Genomic DNA, 21,808 nt, shown 5'->3' on the forward strand with positions numbered 1-21,808 from the left:
CGAACCGTGGACGTAGGACTATCCCAGTGTGAAGCCAGACCAGCAGCGCCAGCCGTTGTTCCGAACACGACAATCGAAGATCGAATTTTTGATTGGCCAGAATACTCCGAGGATAAACGTAATTTTGCTGACGTCTTTGTTAGATTCGTGACTTTGTAAGCTAAACTTTTTTTACTGGGACGGTTCTTTCTCCGTCAGCCTATACGTCAACCTTCGTTTTCATTGACGTAGAGCTTTCCTTGAGCCAGCATCACGCAAAATCGCTTTCATTATCCGTGACCGCTGCGCTGATCTCACGTTGACGTCTACACAACTTGTGCCGAGTGTTTTTTTCACAAACGCCAACGAACTCTCTCGTACATCACACTATCAACATCTTAAATTCTCTCTTTTCGCAACCATGAGTATGCAAGTTGGGCACCTAATTGACGCTGCCGCTGATGCGGCTGCTGGAGCTCTCACGTCGCTCCCGAACCTTCTCAAGCGTAAAAGCGAAGAAGGCGCAGAGCAATCCGAAGCCAAAATGTCCAAGACAGAAGCCCCTTAAACTGCCGATGAAGACAAGGCGAACAAACGATCCCCCATGCCAAAGGCTCGTGAAATCCGACTTGAACAGAATCGCAAAGCTGCTCGGGAATCGCGTCGGCGGAAGAAGGTTATGATTGAAGAACTTCAACGCAGCGTGATTTTCTTCTCGCGTGCCAACGGAACCCTCAAACAACAAAATGATGAGCTGACACGACTTTTAATGCAAGCTCAGACTCAAGTCACGGTCTCTAGCACTGCTTCGAACAGCACTCTAAGTTCAGACCAACCGAATGATCAGTCGCATCAAGTGAATCGCAAGACCGAAAATGCTGAAAAGACGAATAGCGAGCAAGTGCAGGCTCAAGCTGTAGCGACTCAAGCCGTCTACGAAAGCCAAGGATTCCCGGCTGCCGCTGCGCGTGCCGCGGCTTTAACTATGAGTGGCAATAACTTGGCCCCCAATACCGCACCCGCGCCTGTCAACACGATCCAACAAGCACTTCCCGCAATGCAACCTGGTGCCACCATGCAAGCCATGGCCAACTTTCAGCAAGCCGCTGCCGCTGCTATGCAGTCCGCTATGGGACAAATGCAATCCATCCCAGGTGTCAATATGAGTCAGCTTGCGGCTGCTCCCGTCGGTGCCAACGCTCAACAGGCATACACAGACACCATGACGGCTTTGGCTATGCAGCAAGCAGCAGCCGCGGCTGCGGCGTCCGGGCAGCAGTTTGTAATGGCGGGCGGTGTTCCGTTTATGCATCCCATGTTGGCTTGGCAGCAGCAAGTACAGAACCAAGCTTCGCCGCCTGTCATTACACAACAACAGATGGCCGCGAATTCAACTCCAAAGCAAGACAACTGAATTTCATTCAGTGGAGGGGCCAAATGAGCTTGATCTGTGTTACTGTATAACTACTTATAATATCAACCAATGTAAAGGTTCCAATTTATATTGGCTTTTGTCGATAGAATTTGCTTGACTGAATCCGTGTGAGCAGCTGTCAGTTTCGGTACCTCACCGCGACCGTTATTCTGGCTATCGGAGCCGAAAGCCCTAAGTCGACAATCAGGGCTTATTAATTTGACTCGTGACAGCTATCTACTTTCATTAGGGATGAGGTAGTCTTCGAAGAACCTCCGCGAAGTCGTGCGCTATTGAAACGACCGGTAGGCTCCTTCGTTCGTGCCTCGCATCCATTCCCACTTCTTCCTATGGTACGTTATACTCAGCGCTCACAAAATCGCCAAACATCAACTCCACCAAAAACTCGATACATTTAGAGGCATGGGAGTTTTGCGCAACTGGACCGACGGCGTGAAGCGACGCCTTACACGTCCAACTCCATCATCAAGAGGACAGGGCAGGAAGCAGAAATCGCTGCAATATGAAGACCCGTCTGGTGTTTTCGTCAGCACTCGAACTTTACCCCACACACCACCAGCAAGCATGCACACTATTCAGAGTGCCTCGTCTGCGGAAACATCCGATTCGACTAGTGGGGGTAGCTGGAACTCTACCGGTACTCGTGGATACCACCGCCATTCTCCTCTAATTGTTAAAGATCCCGAAGCTTCGACGGAAGTAGCCGACGAGGCGGAAGCGCTCGGTCTCGTAATGGCTCGTTCTCGGAGACTTCCAACAACTTGGTATTACTCTTCCAATCATGTTATGGTCAATATGGAACGGACCAAACGAACCGTCGCACCCTTAACACGAATGCGTGAGCTAGATGAAATTGCTAGAGTACATGCCGAAACGATGGTCGCGGAATCGCGATTGTACCACATGGATCCGAGCGACTTGTCCGATGCGCTCAACCGACCCGCCACGCGCCGGCTGGGGTGCAATGTCAATAAAGGAATCAGCATTGATGATATTCATTTGGGCATGATGGCAACCCTGTCAAATCGTAACAACATAATTGACCGGAGGTATACGCATATGGGCATGGCTACCGCCCGTGATGACAGAGGCGTTCTGTATTTGTGTCAAATCTTTCGCGGATAGAAATGGAAATAGGGAAGCTCTGATAAGAGTGCGTGTAATTTTTAATCACTATAAAGTATGGTATTGCTTTCACCAAGTTTGCTCCCGGTTCAGTTTTGAGAAGTGTTTCTTCCCATGGTACAGCGTTCTAACTACAAAAACTACCTGCAAAGGAGGTTACCTAGGGGAGGGGCGTGGCTACGTCAACTGTTCTCATCACTGTGAGCATATAATATCTGGAGAGCTGTAGCACATCACGTAGCTACTTAGGACACGACCGATGTGGCAGGATATCAGACATGCTCATACATGCGGCGTTGATAACATAACAAGATTTTTTCAATTTCTTGAAGTGTTGGAAATCCAAGGAGAAAAACCTCTATTTGGGTCTGAAAAAGTGGAAAAATCGCTATTTGGGTCACCTCTTAAACTTTTCTAACTGTAAGTACTCAGAAGTATTTAAGTAAGAGCGCGGAACGCTTTTTACGGTAAGGCTAAGAATCCAATCTTCGGTAAATGATCTGTATTCAAATTATTAGTTTTACTTACAACTAAATCCGCTCTCACGTTGAAGTACTTAAGGTACTTTTCAGATTTGAACCTGATAGCGATTTTTTCAACTTTTTTAGACTTTTCTCACTGTCAAACCGAGTCTTAAACCTTCTCACGGCGGTTGCCTGTGCTGAGCCATCCCGGGTTACCTTCGTTCTAGCTAAAGTATCCACGATGTTATACACACGGAGAGATGGTGTGCATTGATGCCTTACAGTTAATACCTCGCATATTTGGTCATTTTCTTTCCTTTCTTCTATAGTATATTATATTGTGGTAACGGAAGAGAATGGTCCCGGAGTATTTGCGAGACATATTTACGTTGACATCGTCGTACAGTTGTATATGTGAGCTGACTGTGAGAGCGTTTTTGCAAAGCAGGGTTGCGGGTTTGCCCGGCTTAACAGTAAGTCGTCTCACTGTCAGTAGCCAAGGCAGGCCAGGCCAAAGCAACAAATCATTTACAACCAATGGGTTTAAACCCTTTTATTCTCACGTGTGAATCAGAAACACAGTGTGGCTTCCTTGACTATCCCAAAAAATCCGATGTTCAATAAGTCATAACGTATGTTACACAGCAAGGAATCAAACATACTACTCATGTCCCGTTTGGTTTTTCGAAAAGCGTCTCTAAACAGCGCCAGCAGTCGAGCCAGAGCCGTCCTCCGCCATCCGTGTAATAGCGCTCCAGAGAATGGTTCGTTCCTTGCGCCGTCGCTAGCGAACACTCACCATTCGCACAGCCTCCACGTAGTGAGCAATTTTTGCACGAGTCTGGTCCGACGAGTCTTCTCGACGACGACATCATCAACGGACGAAGATGTTACCGATGAGATAATCTCGGACGATGAAGATTACTTCATTGGGTCGAGCACAAAGCCGGAACCATGGAAAACACTGCTTCAAATTCCTGCCCGCGCTGCATGGCGCGTGGCATCGCCGCATAGTGATACACCTTTGGATAAAGCTCGTCAGTCTGTTTTGGATGAAGGTTCTCGATCTAATAAGCAATTGCACAAGTCCTACTGCGATAAAGTAGTAGACGTCCATAGAGAGTTGTTGGGTCGCCGAGAACGAGAACGACTCCGCATTCTACGATCTCGAGAGTATAAGCCGCGAGAAATCAAGAAGGACGCGGCAATTCAACCCGTCTTGTACGGCCCTGATGAAACCTTGGCTGCTTTTAAATTTCGTCTACTGTCGAACTATGCGATTGCGTTTCGCGTCTTGGATGAGGCCAGTAGTCTGTTGGGGCCCAACAAATGGAGACCGAAGAGAGTTATCGATTTCGGAATTGGGTGTGGAAGTGCCGCGGCAGCAGCGATGGAAGTTTGGGACGATATTGAATGGGTCCACGGAATCGACTCCTCGCAAGCAATGCGAGAGGGCGCTCAGCTTTTCTTGGAAGATTATATTAAACATCAAGGAAGAGAGAACGGCCCAGTGCGCGTTACCTTGTCGGGGCATCTTTCGGTGGAAGTGGCACCGCCATCCTTTGATCTCGCTCTATTTTCCTATACAGCCATGGAACTATCACATAGCGCGGGGATCCTGGCCGCAGCCGGGTCATTGTGGGAAAAGCTTCTTCCTGGAGGTATTTTAGTCATGATTGAACCGGGTACACCCGACGGATTCAGTTCTGTTCGAATAGTACGTAATATGTTGCTTGAATGCTGTCCTCCTAATCAATCGCAAGCGGGTGGCGACGAATGCCATGTTATTGCACCTTGTACACACAACGGGCCTTGTCCCATGGAACGATACCAGGAGCTTGTCGATGAACGACGAACACAGCAAGATGTTCCAGAGCCATCCGTCGATCCCGTTTCCCCAGGCCGCAAGGGTAAGGACAAATCTGGCGAGCTTGAGGGACGCGAGGACGTTGATGAAAACGACGGTATTCGTACCGGATTTTGCAGTTTTGTTCAAACAATGCCTGGGGCGTCGTGGAATAGCAAAGGTGAAAAGTTCTCGTACCTTGTGGCACAGAAGAGACTTACAGGAGAATCTTTGGACGAGCCCCACCCTTTTGCTGACGACGACTTGCTCGCTTTGCTAGAGCGCACACACAGATCGCCGAATGACGTTCAAACTTTCCAGGCTGCCATCGATTTGGAAGAGAGATACATAGATTCTGAGGACGACACTTTAGGACTCGAGCTCCTTCGAGGCGACAGAGCCCGGGCGTCGTTCGGAAGAATCGTGAATGCACCCAAAAAGAAGAAGGGCCACGTGTATATTGAAACATGCACTGCGCCTGGGCGATTAGATCGGCACAAAGTGCGCAAAAGCTTGTCAAAGATCGTACCTGGTATATATGCAGCGGCAAGAAAAAGTCGGTGGGGCGGATTCTTTCCTGACTCAGAATTTACCAGAGAGAAGAAAGGTAATTAAAGGAGTTCATCTCCATCATATGCTACACATCTCTATTGTTTGTCTTATTGGTGAGTACAAGTGTGTTTAAACTAGAAGCGATTACAGCAAAAGCGAAGCGCTAGGACAGCTTTAGCTCGCGCTGTCTCCATTCGGGCGGATAGTGTTTCACAACCGCAAAGATTGGAGGCTGCCCTGTTCTCACTTCGAGCGCATTGGGCAAGGCTTGCGGTGAATTTTGATTTCCTCCAACCTCTTCTTGTTCGGCTCCAAGAACGCTCCCCCTTGTACTCGCTTCATTCTCAACAGCTTTTTGCCTTGGCATTCCTTGCCAGGGAACGTCGAAAATCATGTTGTGAACATCATATGAATGTGCGGGGTCGTTCCAACCAATTAGACCCTTGTCAATATTGTCGACGTTACAAGCTAAGAGAGGAAAAGGTAAAGATTTCAGCTTGACTTGCGGGACATAAGCAAAAATTTCCAGGTTAGTGCTGAAATCGATTCGCTGATTCTGACCACTGGTATGATATATGCCACGAAACCAGGACAACAAGAAGTTAATGGTCGAAGAACCAAAAAAGAAAACAAGAAAGCCGACAAGAAGTGCAACGGCTGTCCAGCCGTAGACGCTCGTCAGCGTCTCTTGTGAGTCGCTCATCCAACTTAATCCAACCGGCTGGATGCGCTTTGTTGGAGGAAAGGAAAAACCACTGACTTCTCGCCAACTCTGGCTGCACGCTACAACTGGAGTGTCCTGTGAAACGGTGACAACGTCGGCAGTAGAGGAGTTTGCGAATTGTACATTGAAGTATTCTCTTGCTGCGTTGGTAAAGATGGGTGTATCTGGATCGCAAACATTGTCGTATGGGAACTGAGCCCAGGTGTACGCGCTTACTAAAGCAAAGGCCAAGACGCTCCCAGAAAAAAAATACCTTCGACTGAAGCGTGCCAGCTCTGGCCCTATGAATGGTCGCCATGCCCAGATGCGCATCAAGCAGTATTTGTCGGTCTATAGCAATGGTTGAAGTATCCGTGAGAAGTCGAAGGCAAGAATGGCTGTAATTTGAGCAGTACACAACTTACATAGTATTGAACAAAGAGAATTGCCGCACCGAAAAAGAAGGTCGACGGAAATAACGCTGAATAGAAAAAGCAAAGAAAGAGCACTTTCGTCAAATCTGTGTACCGCTCACCGAGGTTATAGAACGTGCCTTGGAAATTCAAATTCATAAGTTCTTGGTTTCGAGCACGTGGAGCAAGCACATGCTTCTGGATGTTACCCCAAAGGTCCAATAAACGTAGACCAGGCACTAGCCATAGCTCGGACCACAGAATGGAATTGATTGTCGGCAAGACGCTGGTCCTTTCAGGACTAACGGTGCTTGTAAAAGGAGTGATTAATTTCGTAAGGACGGCCGTATTCACCCAACGGAAGAGAGTAATCTTCAAGTACAGAGAGGTTTGGAAGCTCCCTTCGGTGGTATGGGGTTCGAAGATCATTAAGAGCTTGACGATCTGTGGAATAATCGAATTGAATACGGAAACCAAAGGGCCAGAGTATCCAGGCCCCAAGTTTTCACGAACTTTTGCTACCAAGTATCCAGAAAAAGAAACGACACCCAGTGTAATGAGCAAATTCAATATGCGGAGAATGATCTTTCGCAACGTCGAGGCGCTGAGATCCATCCAGCGAACAGCACTTGGTTCGGTTGGCTCTTCAACCTTCAAAACACGGTCACGGAAAATGGCACTAGGGGCAGAGTTGGCCGTGTTGTTCCGGATTGCGTCAAGCTTTCCCACAGAGAGAGCTGCAAGAGCCGCGCGCTGTCCTTCCTCGGTTTCGAACGTGACAAAGACGTTCGACACCGTGTATTTCTCCCCCTGAAGCTCCTTGATTTGGTCGGTCAAACGGAAGACTCGATCCACCAAAACTTCGGGCGGCAAGAACATGTTGAAGATTCGCAGAAAAGGAAATACCGCACATCCCAAGAAGCGCATGATGCAACCATCAGGCTCGGCTTCTCGGTCTTGAATCAGTCGGGCTACTGCTGAACGGACCTGGTCCTCATCATCCATGTCGGTTCCTTTCGGCAGCATAAGCCGCAAATTATGCCGGTGAACACGACGCGCCAGCAGTAGGTTCAAAAGCGACTCGTTGTTTAACCCTACGGTAACCACTGTTACCTGCTTTTCCGCAAATTGTGCAAAGAAATCGCGCCACTCATCCGGATCGTATGCATCAGGAGGAGGATTCTTGACGATGACGGAATAATCCGTCGACGTTAATCTATAGATTAAAGAGTTAGCAAAACCAAAATCAAATGCAGACAAACAAATCACAAAATGAAGATTTCACTCACTTGTCCTCGTCGAATCGAACTTCACGAGCTTTAAGATAAAGCGACACCAAAGCCATTAGAATACCCAAAAACAAAAGAGTAATCCAATTGACCATTCCATTTTGCAGGAAGCTCCCGTCGTCGCAGCCATTGCGAACGACCAAAACTGTTCCGTCGTCTGCAATACCAAAACGGTCGTCTTCTCCTTCGGAGGAGTAACCTTCCTGAGTGCATCCTTCTGCACAGACAACCCAGTCGCCGGTGGTGCAAATGGCGGTACCGACTAGCGAAAAGGTTGACAATGAATTCTTTCCGTTCGGCGAGTATTCCGTAGAACCGTAGTAGTAAATACTGTAGATATTGAGCAGACCCGCCAGCAAGAGAATCATCGACATAATTCGCACACTGGAAAAGTATAGATCCACACCAATGCCCCATCTAAAAGAAATTACAAGGAGTAAGATCTCACGTCAGGGAATGCCAGATGTATAAAGCCAGGCGCCGATCCATACATGCGTCGAACACTACGTACTCAATAAAGGAAGACGACGGTGTCTTGAGTGGATTGTATAGATCCGTACTTTGCGATTCCCCAGGTTCGGCCCGTCGCAGAACATGCTCTGCCGTTTGTTCCCCGCCGGCAAAATGCCGGGGGAGTGTAATATGCTCGTAGTACGCATACGCCATACTCAACGAAGGAGCACCCTTGATATCGCGGCGGGGGAAGTACCACTTGTACTGTGAGAATCAAACAGAACACAAAGCAGTGAGCCGAAAATCATTTCCAAGAACAACAAAGTCTGTCGATCCGATTTATTTTATTCGAATGCTCTACTCGTACCTTCATGAGGAAATTTTCCACGACGCGGCGTGTCCATGTCTTACGTGTCAAGTCGTCCTCCTTGGCGAAATTTTCAATCAGGGCATCGACCTCCTCTTCCGTCAGTCGTAATCGCTCCGACGAAACGTTTTGCGAGGCATTCCGCGTCGGTTGGGGTCGATCCTCTTGATGGGCAAGCATGGAAGCGGTTCAAAAGAGAAGGACAGGTATTCCGAGCTACGCTAATTCTTTCGGCTCAGGACGCTAGAGCTGCTTTTCCAGAGCGATGTAAGAGAGGTGTGAATGTAAGAATGGATTCCGCAAACAGGATAATGACAGTGAAGTTACCTGCGGTGATCCGTAGCAGGTTTTGGTCCTCTCTTCCGAATTGCTCTCTTTTTTTACTTAAGGCGTCACAGACTTTCAAAACTGTGCAAAGACACAACGACGTTGGAACGCCGGCAGGCTCCACCAACAAATCATACCCGGAGGAAGAGTTGAATGAACGTGAATCACTTTTAGCTTGATTCACGGATAAGTTCGTAGTCCATCTATCTATCTATCTATCTACTAGCTAGTATCTCGGCCGACAACTTACAGTTAGCTCAAAAGCTGATTTCACTGGTATATGTTCCCCAAGAAACTATTCCAATTTTTGTTCGTTGAAAACATAAAGAAAACCATTGCTCATTTGTGGCAGATTCATGCTGTAGACAGGCATGGCGCGGGGTTGTCGGAAAGGGTTAACGCGGAGCGATTCTCGTGCCGATGCTCCTCCCAGACTGGCGCAGTGTAATCCACTGTACTCGTTGTAGTCTGTAAAGACGCCTACCACCGACGGGTGGAGGTTTAAAAAGGTCACAACGCTCCGCCAGCTTTCGTAGGCAAACAGACCCGCATTAAACGCCATGATCATGTCCGGAGGACCACTGCCACAGTCAAAATTGGGATCCAAACTATCTCCGTAGGTTCCCATGGTCAGTACAAGAAGAAGCGTGTTGGTTAAACGAATCTCAAACGAGTTATTCATATGCGATAGAGACGGTGGCAGCATATCCTTTCGTACCACAAAGACCAGCTCGACTGCTACATCATCGGGCAATAGAAATGAGACTTCCTTGAAGAGATCCAGAAAGTTGAGCTCCTTTTCCACTCCAACCACGTGAATTCGTAATGGGCGATTCAGCATGTGCGCCACAGTACAGGGTACCGATCCATGCATCACAATGGCGTAGTAGAGCGTGAGCGGAAAGGACAAAAGCAATCCGATGGGGCTCGATTCGCGCACATCTCGCAACTGATAGTATTCTCTCCAGGATGTCAGTTTTAACATTCCTACTTCGTTGCGATCCAGCAGAGTAAGACGAATCGTATCGTCGACGGTGACAGCGCGTTCTGGTGGAATGTCTGTGACCGGAGCTAAGCCGGATATATACGTTTCCCGTGTTGTCACGTCAACCGTTCTTGCGCTCCGGCCTGTACCACCTTCCCAGCCATCCCATTCGGTCCGCCACCAAGACTGACTCGTCTCCTCCACACCCAGCTCACGAAGAAATTTCTCGTAGGGGGTTGAAGATGTTTGGAACGGACGCGAGGTTAGTATTTGAGACCAGGGACCCAAATGAAAAGTGGACAGTCCTGTGCGTCGTGAAATGTACAGCTCCCAGGTTTTGCACTGACAATCATGGGACCATCCTAAAACCCGGCACGATCGAGGTGCAGTACAAAAGTACACGCCTCGACAGTCCGAACAAAGCACGGAAGCGGGACCACGGCAATGAATGCACAACGGCTCATTGGTCACAAAATGGCGTGTTACAGTCTGTAGGGAGGGAACGTCCTGTAATTTCTCTATTGAATCGGTTGCGTTCAGTAACTCATTTTCCGAGTCTTCCTGGTCACGAATTGTTTCTGACACAGTAGAATTGTCGCAACTGTTTCCCCTAGAGTGCTCGTCGGCTGGTTTTTCTTCAATCATGGCAGCTGCTAACTTTTCCAGAACGGCCCCATCGTGGTAATTTTCTTTGGCCGCATTCGCTAGCCACATGGGCACATCAGGAACAGGCGAAGCGTGGTCAACGACCAAGACCTGGCGAACACATTTACGTAAATCCGGTGTCACGCAACATGTTGTGAGCACATCGGACAGACTCAGAGTCGAAAAATCGGTTCTCCACAATACGACATTACCATAGAACCGCAAGCGAAATAGACCACACGCCATCGACAATCGAGTTGCCCGCACATTGGGCTGCGCATTATTGATAGTGCATGCATGAGCGGCGTAGAGGCCTGGAACTTTCGTGGAAGGACGCAGCAACAAGCTCGTCTGGAAGTCATCGGACGTCGCGACGCTCAGCAGACGGGCAACTTTATCGGCATACGCGTACTTGGAAAAGTTTGCCTGAAGCAGCCCCTCGTTTTCATTCTCTGGAATGAAAACGACAGGGAAGAGTGTCATCTTCTTTCATGGTCCGTTTTAAGCAGTGTGCACGGACTGGGCTCGGACGTCAAGTGTCAAGAATTCCCATCCACAAAACTACGTTTGTTGATATCACGTCCTTTTTCGTCCATATTTTCGCAAACGAATGAATCGTAAATTGCAACTCTGGATCACGAAGTGGTAGTCACGGGAAAGCAATTCTATGCTTTGTTGAAGCCGGTAAACAACTATGATTTTCGATCAAATAGCCGTTACTTTTCAAAAGAACGGGAATAATATGTATCAGAAGAAGCGGGATCAATCGTCGAAATGAATTTGGTTGGTATCGGATATGGTAGGGTCCTGAACTGTGGTTGCGTCTCTGTCGCCACCTCGGAAAAATCAACCATTGAGGTGGTCTCAATGTCTAGCTAGATATGACTTCACGATACAATCTCTCAGCCAATCAAAGTGAATACTAAACTTTGGTAGCTGTGAATCAATTACAGCTATGGAGTCTCGCTATGGGTGAGGTTGCGACTCTACCATAGTGCACGGCAGTGCTGGAGAAAGCCGCAGCGAAAGAGCCGGAAAGGTTCCTTTGTACTGACCTCGTGAACAACCCTTACATGAGAGAGTGAAATTAGTGTATACTACCCGTCTGTTGTCGAAAAAGAAGACAAACCGAAGCTCGATGGGATGCTATCGTTGTCGATTAGTTACTGCTATCGTCTATCTCAACATTGGGCACCGCGAGCTACTCGATATCATTGTACGCGAGAATTTCCAACATACCGGGTATCGAAACGGTATCGACGGCGTTTTCTGGCTCTTTCCCTTCTATTGTTGGCCAGGGCAAGTTCCATAACGAAATACGTTCCCGTTTTGGAAGCGTTTTGGGCCGGTGATGCCGTGGGCGCAACGAGGCATGCTCGACGACTAGTCGCCATTTGGTTCCGTGGCGATTGTAAGAAACGAGACGCCCCCGGAGCAGAGCCGATGGTGGGAGGGGAGCGCCATCGAGGTTTATCTGGGAATGTTTTTGCTGGTGATGAAAATGTTGTGATTCCGCAACCGCTCGGCCGAAAGCTCCCATGATCCGGTCCGTGGCTTCATCTCCAAATATTGGCGATACGTGACTATTCGGCTGGTTTTTCCCGCATTCGTTGGTTTCTTCAACAGTTCTGTCGTTCACCGTTTCCAATGTTGATTGTAAAGCTCGGTAAAGCGTCAAAGCGAGAATCCCTTGGCACGAAGTGTCCCGCGCAATCGAGTCAGCCGGTGGCGGTGACGGCGGTCGACTTCCCCAAACAGGATCCTGCGGTGCGTCTAACTCGATCGCGGTATCGATCAATTCGTCATCCATCGAGGCACTGACTGTTTCCTGAATTTTCTCTAGCTAGAAAAAATCTGCAGCGTAACATTCTAGTCATCCGAAATATGGGACGGAGTTGACGTTCGTGCCAAATGGTTTCATCGTTTGTGCAGTTCATTCTTTGTGTGATCAACATGCTCACTTTGGGGTTGTCGTGCAACTTTAGGCGCTCACACTTAGACGAAATTACAAAATGTGATTCCAAGCTACCAGTACGGTTGCAGAGAATAAATTTTTCGAAGCACAGGATTTCCATCGCATTCGTAGTTGTTTTTGGCGGAGCGAGGAGAGACGATCACCACGATTCTGATTTCACAGTCGGTTCATTATTATCACGACCATCCTTCGTGTTACTGTAACGATTCCATAAGCTCTGTCGCCTCCTCACAGCAATTTACCTACAATAAGAGTCTTTCATACAATAAAAAGGCCTGCATGTCCCTTACCTCTAATTTCCTTTTCTCTTTGATTTGGGGCTACGGATGGAAAGTCGCCCTCGTTGCGTTCCTGTACGTGACGAGTGTATTGGTGGGCCGTATTGCTTATCCCATCATACTACGATATCCTTGGCCGCATCCCACGACTTCCAGACGAATTTGCAGCGACAAGAGAAAGATTGTGGTACTCGCTGGTTCCTACAACCCACCGCATCTCGGGCACTTGGCCATGATACAGTATCTGGGTGAACGGTACGTGGACCAGTTTCGTGGATTGCGTTCGCTTTATGTATTTTTGTAAACTCGGAAGGGACCTTATCAATTATGTTCCTTTGCTGCATATGTGTAGCTATAGAAAGGTGATAGTGGTAATTGGCGTAAACCCGAGCAAAAGGTACGACGTTACTCCAGAAGAACGAGCGGATTTGACTCGGCGCATGCTAAAGAGAAGCGCTACATCGTCCAATGTAGAAGTTCATGGTAAGTTTTGATCCGAAGACAGCAACATTGTGATACATATGGCTAATGACGGGTGCATCCATCTCTATAGTTGTGAAAGGCTACATATGGCGACATGCCAAGAGAGAAGGCGCCGAAATTTTCTTTCGGGGCATTCGGAGCTGGGAAAAGGACGGCCGAGAGGAACGATCCCTGCAGATTCTCAACACATGGGGACCCTTGCTGCTAGGTCCTTTGTGGTATCCTATCCCAACACAGTTTTTGGAAGGAAAACCAGAGTACAACCACATTAGTTCGACTCTGATACGAGACCTTTCGTCTATTCCGAACTCCAGTGTGACAGATTTGGAGCACTTGGTACCGAAGTCCATAGTCAAAGATGTGACAAAATTGTATGGTTGGTAAAGGGAGATACTTTCCGTTTCAGCTTCTCTGCTCCAGGGACTTGACAAATTTCCGCGAATTAACGTTACAGATGCGGCTGCACAATCGTTGAACGAAGGCCTGACGGGGACGCCTATGCGTACTTTTTCCGATTTGCGTTGCCAACGCCGTAGCATACACATGAAGGAACCATTGCACATTCAGATTGTAGACGTTTCACTCTGCCGTAAATTGGAAAGTTTGCACAGTCCTGTATCTCTGACAACATGGTCCGTTCATGGCAAATGAGCACCACAAGTGCCGCTATTTTCTTTTCTTGTCTACTAATGTCTTTTTATAGAGAATGTAAGCTAGTCGCATAACACAAAGGCGGTTTTATCATTGTACGCAGCACTTATTGTACCTGTATAAGTATTCGGAGATCCCGTTCCGTTTAGTAACGACGGGAGCGCTTTCGGCTGTTCTTCTCAGTGAACTTTTGCTTCATTTGTTTGTCTTTAAAATCAATAAAGTTTGTCCAGTACTTTATTTCTTCGTCTCCTTCCAGAATTTGCGCAGATTCAACCTTTGCACCAGCAACAGTCACATCGCCAGAAGCAATTTTCTTGCAAAGCTCCGCGACCTTGTCCGAGGGCTCTGAGAACCGAACGGCGCCGTCCTTTTGTCCTCTCGAATAGTCCATGTAGATCTTTTGCTCCTTAACTTCGTCGGTTGAGATTTCCAAGCCCTTGGCCACAGCATCCAGCAAAGCTTCACGGTCTGGAAAGTTACCGATTCAGGTTATTAATACAAGATGGTCTGAACAGCAAGAAACAGATGCCCACCAAACGTACCGGTGTCGGCTACAAGCCCGTTGATTTGAATGACGCAGCCTGGCTTCCATTCCAATGTGAAAGGAACGTATTCCTTTTTCTCGGTCGCTCCTTCCCTTTTTTCGCCCTTCGACTCCGAGCTGGGTTCCTTTCGCTTTTTGCGTGAATCTATGTAATCCTTCAGCGATAGAACTTCCAATTCCTTTTCTCCAAGTACAAGTTTTTTGGTGGTCTCATTCTTTTCTCCCCCCTTCGACGTTAGCGTTTCGGCTGCTGCCTTTTCGAACGCATCTTTGTTTTCAAACTCGACCAAGGCGGCGCCCAAAGGCACCCGGCGTTTGCTACCGGAACGACGACGATTGCTGTTCGCCTTCTTGTGATCATAATCATCGTCATCCGCTTCGGCAGAGTCGGATCGACGGAATCGCAGTTTCACAATCGCAATTGGGCCGTAGCTGCCGAACAAATCACGTACATCATCAGTAGTGACTTCGTAGTTGACGTTTCCATCACTTTCCTGAATGGGTAAATTGCTAACGTAAAGGGTCACGGGGATGTTCTCGTCCATGAGTTTCGAAGTGAATGGATCGGTACGACCAATTGCTTTGCCATCTTCGGAGACTTGCAATTTGTTCAATGACTTGGCGGCCAGGACGACAACGTCAGGAGAACTAGTATGTTGTTTGATAGTATTAAAACGCAATAAACTCTCAACAGTCACTTGATGAGGGTACTCCCCGGCTTCGTTGAGAAGCTGCTTGCGAATAAAATAATCCTGACGCACGTTGGCATCGGAAAAGAAGAATGCGAGACGCTCTGCGACGGCTTGGACAACAACTTTGTCCGCCAGGTCGGCTTGTTCGATATTTGACACTTTATCGGTGCAAGCGGCTACCTTTGTGTCAGCAGCTACTGTAGTGGCTTCGTCGGGAGCAGCAGCGTTGTCTTGGGAATCTTCGGTCGCCATTGTTGGAACGCTTTTGACGGGAGACCAGAAAGCGTAGTGTGTATCAAAGTAGTCTCGAAGAATTAGTCTGCATCTTCCTTCATCTCCGTCCAGGGCAGAATCAAATCCAACTGTTTTGGTATTTTACATGGTTGTAAGGAAGTCGAGGGGGGACGTACAGACAGTACATTTCTGATTGCCATGATAGGCCGGCAAACTCTGTGACGTCAAATACGTGACCAGGACTGGAGGCATGAAATCCAATGTTGTCGATATTCGGCCATCAACAGAGGTAAATCTTGACTGCGAGTAATTCACCATGAAGTATATGCAAGCCGTGTAAGCGTACAACTTCACCGAGCTTCGTTCCGTGATGTTTACTGTCAGCCGCTGTCTTGTTCTCTTGTTGTTTTGCAAAGCAAGACTGGTACGAGCGTATCAACCTCTTAAGGGAGTTACGGCAACACCAGTCAAAGACCCATCGGGCCAGGTTGACATCGGCGAATGGCTGTCTACAAACGATGGTAGCGGGGGTAGAAGATTAGTAGTCTTTGGTACATATGCCGCGGATTTCAATGCGATCGAATACGGACAACGGCTGCGTTATTACTGGCCAAAGCTTCGTGAGGAAAAGAGTTTGGAAAAATGTGCGCTACTGCTGAATTGTCAGCCGGCTGCTGCAAAGGCTCTAGCGGAACAAGTGGACCTTCCCGAATCCATCGAGCTTTGGGTGGACAACAGTGGTGAGTCTGGTCGAAAATTTGGTGTAGGACGTGGGTGGTTACCGGAAAACAACGACATAAACCCATATTTGAAGTTGTTCGGGATGCTATTTGGTCTAGGAGCCTGGGCGACACTGCCAGCCGTGATTGGTGGATACATTGGCAATCCGTTTACTCCCCAGCCCTGGATTGAAGATGCACTAGCAGTAGGCCAACGAAAAGGGCGCTGGCCTGATAATGCTTTGGAGATATCTAGTGACGGGAACGTCACGAACAAGTTTACTGAATTACCGTTTGTAGGAAGGTGGCCCCGTCGACCGCTGGAATTGGCCACGCTCCGGTTGCAGTCGATGATTGGTATCTCGCTGTCCGAATGGAAGACACTGGCGCCCGATGAAGAAGCGCTTGGTGCTGGCGTTCTAACTCAGTTGGGGGGTTGCATTGTTGTCGAGAATGGTGAGCCTTTGTTTGAATGGCGTGATCCGGGAATCTGTGCTGTGGCGAACTTTGAAGATATTCTTAGCAAACTTTGAGCCTCTCCCCATCAAATCGTAGAGCCGAAGCCAAGCGCATGTATTAGATCTTCTACTGTAGGAGGTGTGTTTTCACGGTCAGAAAAGTTCACGAGACTTCTAGGCAATAAGTGATGTGAGTTGATTTCTGAAGGCATCAATCAGCTTTTATTGTCAGGTAAGGTAAAATATTTAAAGTTTAAACAAATTCGGTTTTAAACGATACGTGCGAATAGTCAGACGAACATCATTATTACTGTGGTATATTTTCACTGTCACACGCTTGTAAAGTATTGTTGCCGATTACTGTCAGACAGTGCAGTCTCTTTCCAGTAAATGAATTGTTCTGGTCTTTGACGAACCCATCATAGAACGACTGTCAAGACAGAGTCGATTTTAATGTAAGGAAAACCAGTGCCCCTAGTTCTTCATAAAGGAATGCTACGCCTGGGGATACGATGGACTCCTGAAGGATGGCCGAAAATATCGATGCTGAATTAAAGTCCACGCTGCAACGTCAAGTGCCGTTGCTGCGCGTCACACCGTCTGACAGCTTACGGCGAGATATCGCAAGTATGATTTTGGACGCCACTTCCTCATTCTTCAAAAGATGGAATCAGCAAGTTGACTCTTTGGAGCATCCTTACACAGCGGAGGAAGCTTTACACGTTTTGCTCCTTTCCCTGGGACGTGGAGATGCCCAGGTACGCCACCGCGTCCTGGAGATGCTGGCGGTGACATCGCAGGAAAAATGTAGAAGAATTCTTTGGGAATTTTTACCATTTACTTTTCCTGAAGAGCCCTCGCAAACGGCTTCATCTGAAATTGTGAAGGCTTTGCAATCGATACTCGCAAAAGAACAGGCGACCGTCCTGCCAATTCTGAAGGCTCTCTCACTGCTACCTGTGGAGGATGATAGTCCGAACGAAACTTTTCGGATAGCAATGGACGCTATTCCTGTAGCGGAACAGAACCAGCTATCAGCTGTTTTTCAGATCATGTTGGTCAATGTGGCATCAGATGAAGATTCATCTTCTGCTTACCAAGCAATTCGAAATAAAATATGCCATGTTGAAACACTTGGAGATGTGCCGAGTCTAGTTAGTGTTTCAGGGCAAGCTGTCGTGGCGCTACGCAATGCCTTTCTCAACGAATCTAGTGGTGGCCTTTTGGCGAAAGCTTTTGTGAAGCAAGTCATCCAATTAGTCCAATCGAATCCGGGAAGATGTCTATTTTTCGATTGGGCCGTAATCCTTACGCTATTAGAACAACCTTCTCACAAGAAGAAGTTTGAAGATTTATTTGACGAGTGGCTGACCGGTTCTTCCTTCCCTTTCGCTGCAATCAATCGATTGGTCTCCATTTTCTGCCTTGTTTCGAAATCAGACCCCCCAGTGCTATACACTGCATTGATACGTTCTTTCATGCACCTATCTCTTTTTTTGATGGTTGCTCCTCTTCGAATTTCTGTTCCGAGGCGAACACGCCAGACGTATGAGTCGGTAGTTTTTGACTTCCTTCTCGCTTTGGACGATACGTCACAAGCAGAGTTACTACAGAGTATAGTGCATCTCAGTGCTGAACTAGCACAAGGGCCAGTGGAGCTGTCGTTGCGAAGAAGACGGAGTCTTTCGGACGAAAGTGTGGATTATGCTTGCCGATCGGTCAATCATATCCTCGGCAAACTTGCCGAAAGAAGTCCGTCAATTTTAGGCTGTTTTCGACACGTTCTTGAAAGTCGCCTGTCTGGATCTCTGTTCAGTCAATCGGAGCCATCGGACCTGAAATCGGTATCGGAAATCAGTAATATGCTCTCGTCTCTGGCAGTATCGGGCCCACATAGTCAGGCTATCGCAAGGGTGCCCGATCTAATGGTGCTGTTGAAAAAGCTATTGTTTCCGTCGGCTGAAACCTGTGTCGATGCTCTTGATGATTTTACCATCGTTGCTAAAGGCCTTATTCTCGCGACCGCAATGATCAAAAAAGTCAATCTTGACGAAGAGGCTAGAGATACAATCAAAAAGTGGGTTCTACGTGTGATCCTTCCGTCTACTAGACGCATGATAGAACCAGAGCTTGGATCCCCAGGTCTGAAATTTCTCGAAGCTTGGATGAATGAAGAAGTCAACAATGACACCCACCTTGTTTTTCAGCACTTTAGGAAGGTTCTTTCAAATACAGGTCTAATTCAAGTTCTTTCCCACTATCAAAAAAGCAAACGAAAGTATCACACGGTGCTTGGATATGAGAAGACGACTGGTCTGGGGTCGTCAACTTTACCTGAGAAGGAGAATGAAAGGCGACACATTGTGTTTTGTGTTACTTTCTTTCTGAAGCATTTTGAGCTTCGAAATTCCGACAGATGGAAACATGCTATGGCTTGGACTTTTGAGCTAGTAGACACGTACTTGAGGATAGGAAGGGGAAAGGCAAGAACGAATTGGAAGCCTGATTGTTGGCTGCAGGCTATGATTGAATTTCCCAAAGTCAAACTAGCAGGTCATGGTGGTTCTCATCGATCCATTCGCATAAAACAATGGCTCAGGAAAATATTTGAGGACCTCAACCCGGAAAATTTTAAAGCTACCGAAATTGTTGTGGATCCCAATGATTTACTGGAATACCTTCAAGAGGTACAAGCAATAGGCGATATTCAGCTATTTTGCGATGAAGTGCTATTTTTTGAATTGTCGTTGCTCGTCGGACTGGCAGTTGTCGCGGCTGTTTTGAAAAATTCGCTGGCCCACTTCCGTTGGACAGCTCCGACGGCATCCACACATACTCGTTTGCTCACGTTCCTTCAGAATAACTTCATCAGATTGTATGGTATGAAGATTAAATTACGATTTCTTTTCGTACTTCTGAAAGCGCTCCGTTCGAAAAGGCTGACACAGATGGATGACTATGTAAGTAGACTCGTCCATTGACATGATCGAGACGAAAGTGTGTACCTTCAAGCTGAACGCGTTTCCGTTGTCTTTCTTCGAAGGCCAGAACTCGGGCTGCGGAGGCTGAAAGGACTGGTCAAAATGCCGAACACAGCCTATTTCGAACCAGCCAATACCTCAACCAAGTTGATCTGTGGGAATGCTTGACTGACTGCAGACATGACATAGTCCTAAAAACTGGGATTGGGGCATTGAAATTTAATACAAAAACAGAGTCTCTGGGTGACCACTCATTTCTTGATGTCGTTCATTTGAGGACGTGTATTTTAAGTCATATTTGTGATCAATGCAACGGCTCAACGCTATCCTTGTTGTCTGGGTCTGGGCGTGAATGTGATGCGAAACTCGAGAAAATGGCTTCGACGGCCTTCCTCCTCATCGATGATTTTCCTTCTCTTCGCAAGGCACTTTGGCAGCAAGATGATGAGGTAAGTTCCTGTGAGGATTGTGTCTTAGCCAAGGTCATGCTCATTTTCTACCCCTTTTACCCTTTAGCAATACTTGTTGCAACTAAAGGCGCTGGCTGTTTTGTATTTAAGACTGTTTCATCTGGTTGCTGAACGACACTGCGTGGACCAGAAACCTATCGAATGCTCCCTGAAATTTTTAGATCGTGCGTTCCATGGAGAAGATGCTGGTCACAAATCACAAAAAGTGTTGGTCGAACAAGTGAATCAAGCTTTATACAAACGCTTGGCAGACGCTATAGATGTGGATATCGGAAACAACATTGTTGAGCTATTGTCATTGTTTGTCGCTCGGATTAAAGGACGATTTGTTGGCGAAGTAATTCAGGCCAACCTCTCCTTTATGTACACTGTCTACGACGACATGGACAACGATGCTGTATCTGTTGAAATTGGAAGGCCCCGAGTATTTCAATCGCTTTTGAAAGCCAGCATAACTGATTTCACAACGGATCGCCATAAAGCCTTGATACGCGCTGTGGATACAATGGTATCAAAAGTTTCTGAAGCATCCGACAGGAGAGACAGTCAGGTAGTTCTTCGTCACTTTCAAAGCGGTCTTGTGCGACACTTTGGTCTCGTTCACTTCACCGATTCTCCTTCCAAAGAATACGTCTTATCGGCATCAAAGCTCATCACTGAAATCGATTCTTTCCTTTTCATCTTTGGTCGCAAGGTGGGGTTGAAACGAGACCAGACACATCTTGGAGATCCAAAACCATCAAAACGAGCATGGGCATCTGGTTTGCCTTTTATTCCTGCACTCGACGGAAAAACATTCCATGAAATGTATCACAGTGTTATGCGGTTTGTCATTGGAGCCGCAGCGCTCTCTGATCCTTCTTCAACGCCTTCTTCAGGAGTGCCTGCTCTTGGGCCTTACGTCGACCTGGCAGCTCTATTTCAGCTATTTGGCCGCCTCATCGCTATATATAAAATGAATTTGAGCGTATTTCCACGCAAATCCTTCACTTTCGTCATACAAGATGCCCGAATGATGCTCACAGTTGCTGTTGTACAGCTGAATTGTTCTGTAGATTGGCGCAACCTTCAACCTTTGTTGTCTGTTGTGGACCGAAGACGTGGTCAAGTTGATCTGGGGGCGATGTCGTATTTTGAAACGTTTCTGAACGTTGTATCTTATAATACAGTGGGTCAATTGTGGCGTCTGGCAGAAAAAATGCGGTCGGATACTTCTAATGATATGTCCAAGATCGCAGCGCTGAGGGCAGTGACAGACAAAGCATCCCGGAAATTGAAGACTATAGCTAATGCTCACAACCTAAAGGCTATATCGTTTGAATCCATGGACGAATTCGATGGTCAAGAGAAACCGCCACTTTCTGATCCTATTCGGGGCTTTCACTTGCTTGCAGCTGCCGATAAAGCATGGTGGAACGAGATGTCCTGTTTACCGATAGTGGGAACACCACGCGGAGATGCCTCTGCGGCCAAGAAGCGATCTTTACAGGACTTGGGATCCTCTTCTGACGACAAAAATGTCACAGAAGAGGATCTACCCGACCAGGGAGGTGACACACAGTCTTTGGACAGTGACTCGTTTAGAGTTGCTGGAGGTTGGGGTGGTGATTCAGATGGAGACGAAGACGACTCGGTCGATGAACTCCTGCTGCTTGTGCCGAAACTAACGCAACACAATTAATAGGATAGAGAAGTGCGTAATATTTAGGGACAGAAGTATGCTAGTGACGGTTTTGT

At 47.5% G+C, this 21,808-nt stretch overlaps 9 protein-coding genes across 9 annotated transcripts; 6 read left to right on the forward strand and 3 right to left on the reverse strand.

Moving 5' to 3' along the window:
- The first annotated feature begins 320 nt into the window (after positions 1-320).
- On the forward strand, positions 321-1,475 carry PHATRDRAFT_43744 (predicted protein). Its single transcript, XM_002177776.1, has one exon. The coding sequence runs from the start codon at positions 584-586 to the stop codon at positions 1,391-1,393; it is 810 nt and encodes a 269-aa protein (XP_002177812.1). The 5' UTR covers positions 321-583; the 3' UTR covers positions 1,394-1,475.
- Positions 1,476-1,816: 341 nt separating this feature from the next.
- Positions 1,817-2,539, forward strand: PHATRDRAFT_33028 (predicted protein; the record flags this gene model as incomplete). The annotated part of the gene is made up of 1 exon (XM_002177777.1): positions 1,817-2,539. The coding sequence occupies one exon, from the start codon at positions 1,817-1,819 to the stop codon at positions 2,537-2,539; it is 723 nt and encodes a 240-aa protein (XP_002177813.1).
- A 1,041-nt stretch (positions 2,540-3,580) lies between these two features.
- PHATRDRAFT_43745 (predicted protein) lies at positions 3,581-5,430 on the forward strand (the record flags this gene model as incomplete). The annotated part of the gene is made up of 2 exons (XM_002177778.1): positions 3,581-5,304; positions 5,340-5,430. The coding sequence occupies exons 1-2, from the start codon at positions 3,638-3,640 to the stop codon at positions 5,428-5,430; spliced, it is 1,758 nt and encodes a 585-aa protein (XP_002177814.1). The 5' UTR covers positions 3,581-3,637.
- Positions 5,431-5,513: 83 nt separating this feature from the next.
- PHATRDRAFT_43746 (predicted protein) lies at positions 5,514-8,902 on the reverse strand. The gene is made up of 7 exons (XM_002178089.1): positions 8,627-8,902; positions 8,318-8,523; positions 7,807-8,223; positions 6,614-7,733; positions 6,530-6,585; positions 6,342-6,502; positions 5,514-6,289 (listed from the first exon to the last, which is right to left on the reverse strand). The coding sequence occupies exons 1-7, from the start codon at positions 8,804-8,806 to the stop codon at positions 5,565-5,567; spliced, it is 2,865 nt and encodes a 954-aa protein (XP_002178125.1). The 5' UTR covers positions 8,807-8,902; the 3' UTR covers positions 5,514-5,564.
- A 346-nt stretch (positions 8,903-9,248) lies between these two features.
- Positions 9,249-11,073, reverse strand: PHATRDRAFT_43747 (predicted protein; the record flags this gene model as incomplete). Its single annotated transcript, XM_002178090.1, has 1 exon — positions 9,249-11,073. The coding sequence occupies exon 1, from the start codon at positions 11,064-11,066 to the stop codon at positions 9,249-9,251; it is 1,818 nt and encodes a 605-aa protein (XP_002178126.1). The 5' UTR covers positions 11,067-11,073.
- Positions 11,074-11,784: 711 nt separating this feature from the next.
- PHATRDRAFT_33032 (predicted protein) lies at positions 11,785-12,393 on the reverse strand (the record flags this gene model as incomplete). Its single annotated transcript, XM_002178091.1, has 1 exon — positions 11,785-12,393. The coding sequence occupies one exon, from the start codon at positions 12,391-12,393 to the stop codon at positions 11,785-11,787; it is 609 nt and encodes a 202-aa protein (XP_002178127.1).
- Positions 12,394-12,743: 350 nt separating this feature from the next.
- PHATRDRAFT_43748 (predicted protein) lies at positions 12,744-15,501 on the forward strand. The gene is made up of 3 exons (XM_002177779.1): positions 12,744-13,091; positions 13,189-13,319; positions 13,390-15,501. The coding sequence occupies exons 1-3, from the start codon at positions 12,838-12,840 to the stop codon at positions 13,701-13,703; spliced, it is 699 nt and encodes a 232-aa protein (XP_002177815.1). The 5' UTR covers positions 12,744-12,837; the 3' UTR covers positions 13,704-15,501.
- A 274-nt stretch (positions 15,502-15,775) lies between these two features.
- PHATRDRAFT_43750 (predicted protein) lies at positions 15,776-16,695 on the forward strand (the record flags this gene model as incomplete). The annotated part of the gene is made up of 1 exon (XM_002177780.1): positions 15,776-16,695. Exon 1 carries the CDS (start codon positions 15,814-15,816, stop codon positions 16,693-16,695), a length of 882 nt encoding a protein of 293 aa, XP_002177816.1. The 5' UTR covers positions 15,776-15,813.
- Positions 16,696-17,147: 452 nt separating this feature from the next.
- PHATRDRAFT_43751 (predicted protein) lies at positions 17,148-21,798 on the forward strand (the record flags this gene model as incomplete). Its single annotated transcript, XM_002177781.1, has 4 exons — positions 17,148-19,580; positions 19,664-20,050; positions 20,118-21,621; positions 21,656-21,798. The coding sequence occupies 4 exons, from the start codon at positions 17,148-17,150 to the stop codon at positions 21,736-21,738; spliced, it is 4,407 nt and encodes a 1,468-aa protein (XP_002177817.1). The 3' UTR covers positions 21,739-21,798.
- Positions 21,799-21,808: the final 10 nt, after the last annotated feature.

Source organism: Phaeodactylum tricornutum, chromosome 2, assembly GCF_000150955.2.
Source record: "Phaeodactylum tricornutum CCAP 1055/1 chromosome 2, whole genome shotgun sequence".
Classification (NCBI taxonomy): Eukaryota; Bacillariophyta; class Bacillariophyceae; order Surirellales; family Neidiaceae; genus Phaeodactylum; species Phaeodactylum tricornutum.

Excerpts from the sequence above, each read along its gene's own strand:
- PHATRDRAFT_43746 (XM_002178089.1), bottom strand. The coding sequence starts at position 8,806 with ATGCTTGCCCATCAAGAGGATCGACCCCAACCGACGCGGAATGCCTCG. Across the intron at positions 7,734-7,806 it reads GTTCGATTCGACGAGGACAA|ATTAACGTCGACGGATTATT; the intron begins GTGAGTGAAATC and ends TTTAATCTATAG. Across the intron at positions 6,586-6,613 it reads GGTACACAGATTTGACGAAA|CGTTATTTCCGTCGACCTTC; the intron begins GTGCTCTTTCTT and ends TTTTCTATTCAG.
- PHATRDRAFT_43744 (XM_002177776.1), top strand. The coding sequence starts at position 584 with ATGCCAAAGGCTCGTGAAATCCGACTTGAACAGAATCGCAAAGCTGCT.
- PHATRDRAFT_43748 (XM_002177779.1), top strand. The coding sequence starts at position 12,838 with ATGTCCCTTACCTCTAATTTCCTTTTCTCTTTGATTTGGGGCTACGGA. Across the intron at positions 13,092-13,188 it reads ATACAGTATCTGGGTGAACG|CTATAGAAAGGTGATAGTGG; the intron begins GTACGTGGACCA and ends GCATATGTGTAG. Across the intron at positions 13,320-13,389 it reads GTCCAATGTAGAAGTTCATG|TTGTGAAAGGCTACATATGG; the intron begins GTAAGTTTTGAT and ends CCATCTCTATAG.